This window comes from Sebastes fasciatus, chromosome 24 (assembly GCF_043250625.1).
Source record: "Sebastes fasciatus isolate fSebFas1 chromosome 24, fSebFas1.pri, whole genome shotgun sequence".
Lineage (NCBI taxonomy): Eukaryota > Metazoa > Chordata > Actinopteri > Perciformes > Sebastidae > Sebastes > Sebastes fasciatus.
The window spans coordinates 15384363-15396414 of record NC_133818.1 but is presented as its reverse complement, the minus strand read 5'-3'; the positions used below and the strand labels follow the sequence as shown (position 1 = coordinate 15396414).

At 37.6% G+C, this 12052-nt stretch overlaps 1 protein-coding gene and 2 long non-coding RNA genes across 8 annotated transcripts in view; 2 read left to right on the top strand and 1 right to left on the bottom strand.

Moving 5' to 3' along the window:
* LOC141762855 (protein NLRC3-like) overlaps nt 1–5934 on the top strand; it is a 58910-nt gene extending 52976 nt beyond the window's left edge. For 2 of the 5 annotated variants that reach the window (XR_012592919.1, XM_074626965.1), the window contains 3 exons: nt 2153–2326; nt 3068–3241; nt 5025–5934. Coding sequence is in view for 4 of the 5 variants with exons in the window: in XM_074626965.1 (XP_074483066.1) it covers nt 2153–2326; nt 3068–3241; nt 5025–5040 (364 nt within the window). In the remaining variant the exon portion in view is untranslated. Of the gene's footprint in view, nt 1–2152; nt 2327–3067; nt 3253–5024 lie in introns of all 5 variants that reach the window. The other 3 variants (XM_074626967.1, XM_074626966.1, XM_074626963.1) reach the window with 2 other exon arrangements.
* Nucleotides 5542–12052, bottom strand: part of LOC141762901 (uncharacterized) — a 182662-nt gene continuing 176151 nt past the window's right edge. Inside the window, exon 3 of the long non-coding RNA XR_012592928.1 lies at nt 5542–5604. This is a non-coding gene — a long non-coding RNA (uncharacterized LOC141762901). The remainder of the gene's footprint in view (nt 5605–12052) is intronic.
* LOC141762897 (uncharacterized) lies at nt 7350–11811 on the top strand. 2 transcript variants are annotated; one of them, XR_012592924.1, is made up of 4 exons: nt 7350–7564; nt 8750–8913; nt 11014–11083; nt 11713–11811. It is a non-coding gene; the product is annotated as an uncharacterized LOC141762897 (long non-coding RNA). The 2 variants fall into 2 exon arrangements; XR_012592925.1 differs by lacking the exon at nt 7350–7564 and adding an exon at nt 7609–7830.

Here is a 12052-nt window from a genome sequence, read left to right as displayed (position 1 = left end):
AGGTGCAGCACTCTTCAACAAACACGTATTGCACCAACTTAAAGGCACATAAGTGATGATTATGAACGACACCATCTAATCAGAGGTCTCTATGGTTCTAAGTTATTCCCACGTTCTTTTTGACAGCAGATCTAACTGTGATCTGTTTTCATGTCAGCATTGTCTAATTATTTGAAGCAAAAACCAAATAAATATTCTGCATCAGAAACCTCTTTGCAGGTCCATATTTTTTTCAAGTCTATCTGAATACAATACTCACATGTTCATATGAACATTCAAAGAGTTATTGATGTCTGTCATCATTCCTTCTGTCTGTGAAGCAACCCCCGTATAACCTGAGTGTTACGAGATGAGGACTAAATCCACAGTCTTGTTCTGTGTAAAATGACCTGTAAAGTTGATCTTAAACTAATCAGAGGCTTCAGCAGTCTGAGTTAGATGTATTAAGGCTGGGTGACTTGGAGAAAATCAAATATCATATTTTTTTTGTGTAAATGACCAATAATAGAACAGCTAGAACAGTCTGGTAAGTTCAGAGAATGACATCACTTTACTGTAATGTAGCCTTTAAAACCAGGAAGAGACGACACTTACAACACAACACGACATTACTAGGGCTGTCAATCCATTAAAATATTTAATCACGATTAATCGCAAATTATTCACAATTTTTGTATCAGTTCTAAATGAACCTTAAAGGGAGACCTGTCAAGTATTTAATATTCTTATCAACATGGGAGTGGACAAATAGGATTTATGTAAATGTATGTATATATTTATTATTGTAAATCAATTAAGACACAAATCAATGACAGATATTGTCCAGAAACCCTCACAGGTACTGCATTTAGCATAAAACAATATGCTCCAATCAGAACATGGCAAACTGCAGCCCAACAGGCAACAACAGCTGTCAGTGTGTCAGTGTGCTGACTTGACTATGACTTGACCCAAACTGCATGTGACACGATTAACTTTGACAACCCTAGATATTGGGATATCCAAAATCAAAGACAATAACTCGTCTCATTTCAAGATATGGATATTGTGATGGAATAATTGATAAACAAGTTATCTTTGGAAGGAAGAGGTCCGGAGCTGATGATGTCTTACAAAAGAAGGTTTATTGAAGCTTGATCAAGGAGAATTGTCAGGTCTCCACAATAGATGCTCTCTGCGTGAAGGCCTCCCAACTCTGTCCTTCCTCCCCGGTGCTCAGTGTCTTACCCCTTATCATGTTTTGACTTACTCCGTTCCTCTGGCATCTCTGACCCTGGTTGCCCTAGTGACTGGCTCTACGGTCTCCACTACAGGCACAGCCTGTTATCTGTACAGATAACGGTGGCTCCTCTAGACAGGACTCCAACCCAAGAATGTCAACAGAGGGACACTCTGACAAACACTCTGACCTTTCTACCAATAAGAGAGGAATTGATGGAAAATTCCATCACAGATATAATATGGATATATTGCCCAGCCTTAGTATGTATCCAGTCAGTATGTTGTGTTTGACAGTTTCCTTGTTGAGCTGCAGGAGGAATAGTAACTCAAAGAGGGAATTTGGTACTAAACAGTGTGTAACTTTGATTTGTCGACTCAGACTGCTGAATCTTCATATTAGTTTCACTTGAACTTGTGAAGTCATTTCTTACAGTGTAGTTGTGTTATGAAGGGACCACTTCACAGGAGGAATGATTACTGCCACCAATAACTCTGTTAATGTACATATGACATGTGGCTGTTGTTTACAGACACACTTGAACAAATGTGGACTTTTCCTGTAAATGACATAAACCTGCTAGGCTAGCAGATACAGTGAGAAGAAGGCCATGTAATAAATGAAGTAATGAAGTCCAATAAGTCTGATTTAATATTGATCCTCTAATTCCAGACTTGACAGAGATCAGCAGCATGTTATTGATGTGTGTTGACATGAACAGGTGTATGAATGTTGTGGTGACATTTGGATGATGTCTGTAGAAGGCTGACATTATGATGATCCACAATAACACAATGACAAAGTCACTCTACTCATTTTAGGGAAAAGATCATTGATTAGGACATAGTGATGTTGAGCTACACATTTAAAACCTGAACACATCTGATTGGATTATAAAGTAATTTTTATCTCCATCATTTATTCTTTATTCAGATTGATGAGCTGCAGTTTGTCAGAGATCAGCTGTGCTTCTCTGGCCTCAGCTCTGAAGTCCAACCCTTCCCATCTGAGAGAGCTGGAGCTGAGCTCCAACAAGCTGCAGGATTCAGGAGTGAAGGTCCTGTGTGGTTTTCTGGAGAGTCCACACTGTAGACTGGAGACTCTGAGGTCAGTTCACTGACTCTCTGTTACTATTAGAGATCTTATATGTTGAATTAACAATTGAACCTGATTTATGTACAAACATAACTTACATCCATAAAGTTATTAATGTCCTTTTCTTCATATTTTCATGTTTCTTGAACTAAATCTAGTCTGCAGTCACAAAAGACTTGTGTTTCTTAAAGAAAGTGTAGAAAATGTCCACTGTTAGTTGTTAAAGTAAATGAATGTTTATCATTGCGGGGGCCAGAGAGAGCTTGATGTCGTTGAAAGCAACACAGGAAGTAGGCTCTGACTGAACGCACACTCCTACAGAGCTGCCTCTACGCCTGAACGTCACAGCCAGGGCCGGCACCTCCATACAGGCCGACTAGGCAACCGCCTAGGGCGGCACTTTGGCAGCCAAATATGGGCCAACTATTCATCATGAGCAACATAACAATAATAATATAATAATAAAAAGTAACCGGTAACTGCAGGCAGACGGCACAGAGCAGAACGCTGCCTGTCAGACTGGGTCAATCTAATACATTACATATCGAGGGGGGGGGGGACGAGCGGCCCCTCCTAATTTGGACTGATCCTCGTTCTGGCTGAAATCTGATTGGCTCAGTCACTCACTCTACTCATTTTAGGGAAAAGATCATTGATTAGGACATAGTGATGTTGAGCTACACATTTAAAACCTGAACACATCTGACTGGATTATAAAGTGATTTTTATCTTCATCATTTATTCTTTATTCAGATTGTGGGGCTGCAGTTTGTCAGAGATCAGCTGTGCTTCTCTGGTCTCAGCTCTGAAGTCCAACCCCTCCCATCTCAGAGAGCTGGATCTGAGATACAACAAGCTGCAGGAATCAGACGTGAAGCTGCTGTCTGATCTTGTGGAGAGTCCACACTGCAGACTGGAGACTCTGAGGTCAGTAGAGGGTCGGAGTCGGTCCATGCTGGTTTCAGCAGTATTGTTGTGACGTGTTTCCTCCGTTAAGCTGTGAGAGGAGAACGGTGACACACAGAGAGAGAACAGTCAACCAATCAGATCAGCCAGAAGCTTGTTGTGATCATGTGTTAGAGTTGATGTGAAGAAGATGATGTTGTTGTTGTGTTCATGTCTCCTCCCTTTAAGGTACAATTTGAACAGATATAAAACATGTGATTAATTTGAGATTAATCACGATTAACTATAGACAATCATGCGATTAATCGCGACTAAATATTTTAATGGATTGACAGCCCTAATATTTACATATTTGTCATGTAATATTTAAAAGTAGATGAAACATTGAAATGTGACTGAAACCAACCTAGCAGCAGTAAATCCATCATTAAAGTGAGCAGTGAAAAGCTCTCTGTTTCTGCAGTAATGATGCTCTCAGGACTCTCAGCAGTTTATTTCCACTGTGTGGATCATAAGATAATATTACACAGAGACAAAGAATTTGAACACATAATCCAGGCTAAAAGCAACACAGTTTAAAGTGACACATGCAGAAAGGTCACCGACTGTGTGAATGTGTAAATGAACAGACTTGTAATATCACTGCCCCGTCTAGAGCACCAGAGATCTGACTAGAACTACTTTGTGTACTCTGCTGAGTTAATGTGATCACATGTATTGTTATGAGCTGTATGACAATAATGTAGCCTTCTTCTCTCAGCTGCAAACCCAGCGGTGTGAAACGGACATAAATGACATTTATATAACCACAATAACACAAAATCAGTACATGATCTCTTATCATATATTCATATATGATATTCATATAGTCACTCATCTGAATCAGCTTCTTGAGCCGTATGTTGCTGTGAGACACGTCAGAGTCGTGCTCCTACAGTCCCTCAGACTGAATGTGTTGCCTTGGTTAGTTTGCTACCAATACTTTTATGTATGCTGTGGGTGATTAGAAGAAGTGAAAGTAAGCCTGCTTACCGCTGTGAATTATGTTTATAGATTTATTTTTTACTTTCTCCTAAGTCTGTTTCACACCGCCGGGGTTGGAGCTGAAAGAATAAGACTAAAGTATTATAATTCCTCCAGGAGATGAATAAAGTATCTTCTATTCTATTCTATAAGAACACATCTAATCAACACATTGATTTAATGGAACACACGTGTAATTAGTTCTAGTCAGATCTATCGGGATATTAAAAGTCTGTTTATTTACACATTCACACAGTCAGTGATTTTTTTGTCAGCTGTCCTTCCTGCATCTGGCAGTTTAAACTGTGTTAATTTTAGTCTGGATTATGTGTTTAACTTTTCTAATATGTGTTTGTAAAGTATGCCGCTCTGCTGACTGTAGACTGGTCCATGTCTGTGATTGGTCATGTGCTACAAACCCCGCCCCTTCTCTGTGAACGCGCTCATAGCCAGACTGAGAAACCCTGGGTTGACTTACGGAGTTGATAATGGCTGTCGTAGGACCGCTTAGCGGGATCTTGGTTGAGGGGTTAGTTAAACCAGATAAGGAGAAGATACCCTGGGTGTGTTGGACTGGCTTCGTAGTACAGGCCTCTGGTCTGGGAGCTCTGAGCTCAGTGTGTTCACTCCAATACGTTAACATGAGAGCTGAAAGGAAGCTGGCTACGCTACACAGACTGAAGTCCCTTCTGCTCTTTATACTGGATGCTGACTGACAGCTGATGAAGGGAGTCTCTGTAAACACTGATGGATGACTTCTGTTTTCTTCTTCTCTCATCAGATGGAAAGGATTGTAGTAGTGATCTCTAACCACCATCATCCCTGTGTGTTCCTCTGGACCTGACAGAGTATCATCAGTGTATCTGGATTTTGTCCTTCTGCACAGTCTCTGCAGACACACTGAGACTCCTCCACTCCTTCTGCTCCACACTCAACCACCTCCTCCACCTGGACCTGGGTTTCACTTTGTCTTCATTCATTCATATATTCTGAACCCAAAGTGCCTCTGCAGATCAGTTCTGTTTATAACAACAGAACTGTAGATTAACACATTTAAATAGATGTTTCTGCTTTGCTTTCTGTTGCAGCTTCACCCTGTGGAACGATGGAGTTTTGCAGTTAATTTCCTCATACTACTAAATATATATATACCATATACAATATATATACCAAAACCAGCCGTTTTTCATATTATAACATTATGCTTGTAACAAACAGAAAGAAGTAGATAAAACCTGAACCTGAGGCTTCAGTTTCTCAACTAACTACAAACAGATTATGTCTGGATTTTGGTGGAAAGTCAGCTCCTTGATATTGTCTTTTGTATGTGATGTTTGATGTAAAACAAAACAAAAAAAATTCTGACTATCTGAGTTTTTGCTACAAAACAAATCATATTTGTTAGTTTATTACAGATGTACGTGTCACCCTGCTAGTTTTTACATTACATGGCTCCACACAGACACATGAAGTCAACCTGTGGAGCTTTTACCCTCAGAAATCAATGTTGAAATTGCCTCCACAGGCTCCATTACAGTCCACCAGTCCCAGAAACAAAAGCCAAACACCAAAGTGTTTATAATTGCTAAGCAATATTGGACTCATTCCTTAAATTCTGCACATTCCAGTGAGCTGCATGAGTGTCCTGCGTCATTTCTTTAATGTCATGCAAATAAAGAAACTAACACGAACCAATTCTTTTGTCCTCTGTTTACTTCAAAGAGCAGATTTTCATTATGAATGTTTTTGGCTTTTTGAATCTTATTTTTGGTTTAAAATTGTGACCTTTTGTTTCCCAGAGTCACAGGTCACATCTTAAAATGTCTTAAACCAGAAAATCTCAATTTGAGCTTGAACCAGAAACCAGGTTTCTTTTTGCAATTTTGAAACTTTGATGTCGACTGATTAAATTCTTCTGTCTTGGAAATATTAAATGTTGACCAGCACAACTGCCTGGTGTTATAAAGGGACTGTTTGTAAGAATCAGAAATGCTTATTAACAGCGACACCTGTGGCCGTTAAGTCAACTAAAGTCAGCGTCCTGTTGCTCGCGCTTGTGCTCGCTCTACATAGACATGAACGAGCATCGCTCAAAACAGTGAGGCGACACACGTCAGCTAAAAGCACAATATCACTCTATATTTCAGCTGCTTGGCAGTAATGTTAGCTGACCAGACAAAGGTCTCTCCATGAATCAATGCTGATCCTAGTGTTGGCTTTTCCTGCTTCAGCCTCCCGACCGCGTCCGGAGGGAACGGGAGAAACCGGCACCCGGTCGGAGACGATAACGTTTCTCTCTGCAGAGCCCCGTCACTTCACAAAACACGGGAAACCTCTGTTGGTCTGGAGGAGCTGCAGCAGTTATTTCTGCACTAACGTCCACTGTACATTCGCTAGATATTCTCAGAGCTACGAAGTCTTCTGCAGTGTGTAGTGTGCGTGCATGCACGTGAGGTGGAGCGAGCTGAGTGAAGGCAGGCAGAGTAGCAGAGACTCCGGTCCTGGAGACCAAAGCTAGGGTCTCCCCCGCGTCCTCCGACCGCGGCCGACACTGTTTAACAGACGGGCTTCACTAGATAGAACTTTGTGGTTTTGGTGCTTCCGTGTAGTTTGTGTTGGAGTCTGAGTCTGAACAGCGTAGCCACACACGAGCACGCATGGGAAACACCGACCCGCAATGATTTATAAGAGTGTAAGACGTTACAAACAGTCCCTTTAAGACGTAGGAAACCATCCAATTTATCGTTAGTTACTACATTTTCTAATATCAAATTGTTGCTATACTAAAGAAAACACAAATATATATATATATGCAACAACATTACTAACATAGTTATACAGCTGTCTTTTCATGCACGTGTAGTTCAACTCTAAGCAGCCGCGCAATGCATTCTGGGAGCGTGGCGGCGCGATTCGAAGAACGGAGCGTCACGACCACGGATGTATTAAGAGAAGAGAAGGTCACGACCGGTCTTTATAATCATGGTGATGGGTTTGGTGTCGGGGTATGACGCATGCGCAGTGTGACTGAAGCTGCGGTCCTGCGTTGCGATTGGCTCATTTTCGGCGAGTACAGAGCAGATCTTAATGCGCATGTGTAGAAGATATGTCTCGATGATGACGCGTGACCCAGTCTCCTTCCATAGGCCTTGTCTCCAGTGTGATCCATCAGTGCAATCAGCAGCACCTGTGTTTCTCCTCCTACTACTACCACCACAGGACAACATGTCTGCAGACGGCTGGACATGTTGACATTAGAGCGGATGAATTCATGGATTTATGATGATGTGCTTCATGAAGACGTGTGGAGGACGTTATGAGGTCAGTCAGAGGCTGTAGAGCCCCACAAACAAACATTACACAGGCTCGCTGGGTCCGTTGCTAGGCAGCTTAACTGTCCGTTGCTAGCTAGCTAGCTTAGCGTCCAGCTAACTGATGCTACATGCTAACGTCAGAGCCGTTGGTAACGGTTGGTAACGGTTGGTACAAGGCGGTTGAAAAGAGCCAGTGGGCCGTTGGGAATATTAACATTTTCCTCAGACCAAAACCAGAAAACAACATGTAACGGAGTCAATAACAGTGTTTCTGTAATATAGTTAAATTCATGTTTTCATTTTTGGGACAACCAACTGTTGTTTTCTGTAGAGCTTTTATTTTGTAAACAGTGCCTCTAGCATTAGCGGACAGCCAGGGCTTTTATTTTGTAGTACCTGCAGGTGCATTGTGGGTCAGTTCGTCCGGTACTTGCTGCGCTTTAATAATTGTCAATAATATCATTTAAGTTGTTGGAAGTTTATCCTGTGGTCGTTTTATTGTGTCTTTTGTCCTGATATTTCAGTGGGTTTTTTATATTGTTCTTGTGGTCTTCTTTTTGCTGGGTCCTGATCCCAGTAAGCCTTTGAGTACTCTTTGTCATGTTGTTGGTGTGTCTGTCTCTTGTCCATGCTCTACTGCTTCATTTATTGTCAATACTGATGCCATCCTCTATTTTCATCTGAACTAATCAGCCATTCCTGATCCATGTTGCTGCCTTCTCAACGCGAACAGGATCAATAGGAACAGGGCGTCCGACAAAAAATAACGCATGGTATAAAAAGTCATAGTATAGTATGTCGAAAAAAATAGCATAATATAGTATGTTTAAAAACAGTATAAGATAGTATGTCGAACAAATTGTAAAAGTCATGTATAGTATGTTGAAATAAAAAAAAAGTAGTATATTTGTTGAAAAACAAGTCAAAGTATAGTGTGTCGAAAAAATAAAAAAGGTCTGTATAATATGTTTAAAAAAAGTCATGGTATTTAAAAAATGATATTAAAGTATGTTGAAAAAATAATAAGTCATTGTATAGTATGTGGGGAAAAAAACTCATAGTATAGTAAGTGGAATATTTTTTAATGTCATAGTACATAGTAAACACGGTAAAAATGTACAACACAACATTAATCACACATTAAAGTAGTTCTAAAGCAGTGCGTTTTGTTTTGTGATTTGAATCTGGACAGATTGGTGCATCTCGGATGTGTTTGGGGAGTGAGTTCCAGTGACCGGGGACAGCTATGGAGAATGCTCGGTCTCCTCAGGTCCAGTGCTTGGTTCTTAGTGGTGGAGACAGGAGGTTGGCATCACAGGAGCTGAGACTGCAGGAAGGAGTGTGGTGGTGGAGCGGGTAAGTCATTAAAAAATCATTATATAGTATGTTGAAAAGAAAAAAAATGTCATACTGTAGAGTGTTGAAAAAAAGTTATAGTATGTCATAAAACAAGTTATCGTTTAGTATGCCATAAAAATATCATAGTATAGTATGTCATGAAAATAATATAGTATAGTATGTCATGAAAAAAATGGCATATAGTATGTTGGAAAACAAGTCACACTATACAATGTTGAAAAAAATTCAGTGAAGTATGTCTAAATTATTATTTTTCAAAAAGCCATAGTGCATATGTCGAAAATAGTCATTGTATAGTGTGTGGGAAAAATGTCATGGTAGATAGATAAATAGATAGATAGATAGATAGATAGATAGATAGTAACTTTATTAATCCCGAGGGAAATTCAAGTTTCCAGCATCACAGTTCCATAGTGCAAAAACATATTAGTAAAAAGGCAGTAAAAAAGTTAGTAGTGCAAAGAACAAAAAAATATACCAGATATAAAAATACAAGATGAAGAAGAAAACTGTTAAAACTGAATATAGTGCAGAGTAACAGCTGTGATACACAACTATTAAAAAAGTGAATATAGTGCAGAAGACTGTTAAAAGTGAGTATAGTGCATTATCTGTCCTGCAGACCGTCCTCCTTTGTCCCCCCCCTCCCTAGAGGTGTTGAACAGTATTTGTTATTGTTATAGTATGTCGAATATATAAAAAAAAGTCATAGTATAGGATGTAGAAAAAATATCAAAGTGTAGTATGTTAAAAAAATATCTAGTTATAGTATGATAAGAACATATCATAGTATAGTATGTTAAAAAAAATATAGTATAGTATGTTATAAAAATAGTTTAGTATGTTAAAAATTATAGTTTAGTATGTTAAAAATTATCATACTATAGTATGTTGAAAAAAATGGCATAGTATGCTATAAAAATATAATAAAGGATGTTAAAAAAATATTATAGTATAGCATTTAAAAAAAGATCATAGTATATGTTAAAAAAATATAGTATAGTATGTTAAAAAAAATGTCATAGTATAGTTTGTTACAAAATATCATAGTATAGTATGTTGAAAAAAATATAGTAAAGTATATTGAAAAATATCTAGGTATAGTATGATAAAAAAAAATCATAGTATAGTTTGTTACAAAATATAGTATAGTATGTTGAAAAAAATGGCATAGTATAGTATGTTGAAAATATATAGTATAGTATGTTGAAAATATATAGTATAGTATGTTAAAAAATATGATATAGTTAGACAAAAAATATCATAGTAAAGTATGTTAAAAAATATCTAGGTATAGTATGATAAAGAAAATATAGTATAGTTTCTTACAGAATATCATAGTATAGTATGTTGAAAAAAATGGCATAGTATAGTATTTTTTTTAAAATTGTTTAGTATGATGAAAAATATAGAATGTAAAAGAAATATAATATAGTATTTAAAAACTATATCATAGTATGTTAAAAAATATCAAAGTACAGTATGTTATAAAATATAGTATAGTATGTTAAAAAATAGTTTAGTATGTTAAAAATTATAGTATAGTATGTTGAAAAAAATGACAAAGTATAGTATGCTATAAAAATATAACAAATGATAAAGAAATATTATAGTATAGCATTTAAAAAAAGATCATGGTATAATATAATATATAATAATAATAAAGAAATAGAGTAAATATGTTAAAAAATATCTAGGTATAGTTTCTTACAGAATATCATAGTATAGTATGTTAAAAGATATAGTTTAGTATGATAAAAATTATCACAGTATCGTATGTTGAAAAAAATGTCATAGGCAACTATATTAAAAAAATATATTATTTTTAAAGAAATATCATAGTAAAGTATGTTGAAAAAAAATCATAGTATAGTTTAGTATGATGAAAAATATCATATTATAGAATGTAAAAGAAATATCATAGTATAGTATGCTAAAAAATATAGTGTAGTTTGTTTAAAAACATATCATAGTATGTTAAAAATATCATAGTAAAATATGTGCATTAATGCACCATTCAGCAGCAAAGAGTTTAAGAAGCACCAGGGAAGATTTTGAATCACCATTGTTTTTATTATCACATTTCAATTTTTACAGACTCCATGAAGAAGAACTTGGAGCCTTTCAGCCAGCACACTGATGAGGACCTGTGGAAGCTCAGGAGGAGGTTAGTGTCCGATCAGCACACCAAGCTACAGTAGAGTACTCTACTCTACTGTACTCTACTGTACAGTAGAGTACTACTACTACTACTACTACTACTCTAGAGTAGAGTACTCTACAGTAGAGGACTCTAGAGTAGAGTACAGTACTGTACTCTACTGTACTGTAGAGTACTCTACAGTACTCTACTTTAGAGTACTGTACTGTACTCTACTGTACTGTAGAGTACTCTACAGTACTCTACTTTAGAGTACTCTACTCTAGAGTAGAGTAGTAGTAGTAGTAGTAGTACTCTACTGTACAGAAAGTTAATGATAAATCGTTGCTCTTTGTACTTCAAAGAATAACCTTTTGGCTTCACGCAGAACCCAATCGCTCTCGCACACAGACACATGATACACTTAAAAACACTCAACAGTAAGTAGCCACAGTCAACAGGCGCTCTGCAGCAGCAGCAGTCCAGTTTGTGTGTTGTACAGTGTGAGTACCCTACTCTGTTGTAGAGTACTCCACTCTGTGGTAGAGTGGGGTACTACTCCACTCTAACACAGAGTGGAGAAGTACCCCACTCTGTGGTAGAGTGGTCTACCAACTGTGCTGATCAGATACTAACCTCCTCCAGAGCTTCCACAGGTCCTCATCAGTGTGCTGGCTGGAAGGCTCCAAGTTCTTCTTCATGGAGTCTGTAAACATTGAAATGTGATAATAAAAACAATGGTGATTCACAATCTTCCCTGTTGCTTCTTAAACTCTTTGCTGCTGAATGGTGCATCAATGCAAAAAATATTTTTTTTAACTTACTATGTTATGTTTTTAACAGACCATACTATGATATTTTTTAAACATAGTATACTATACCTTTTTTTAACATACTATACTATGATATTTCGTTAACATACTACACTATGATTTTTTTAACATACTATATTATCTTTTGACATACTATACTATGACCTTTTTTTTTTTTTTACAT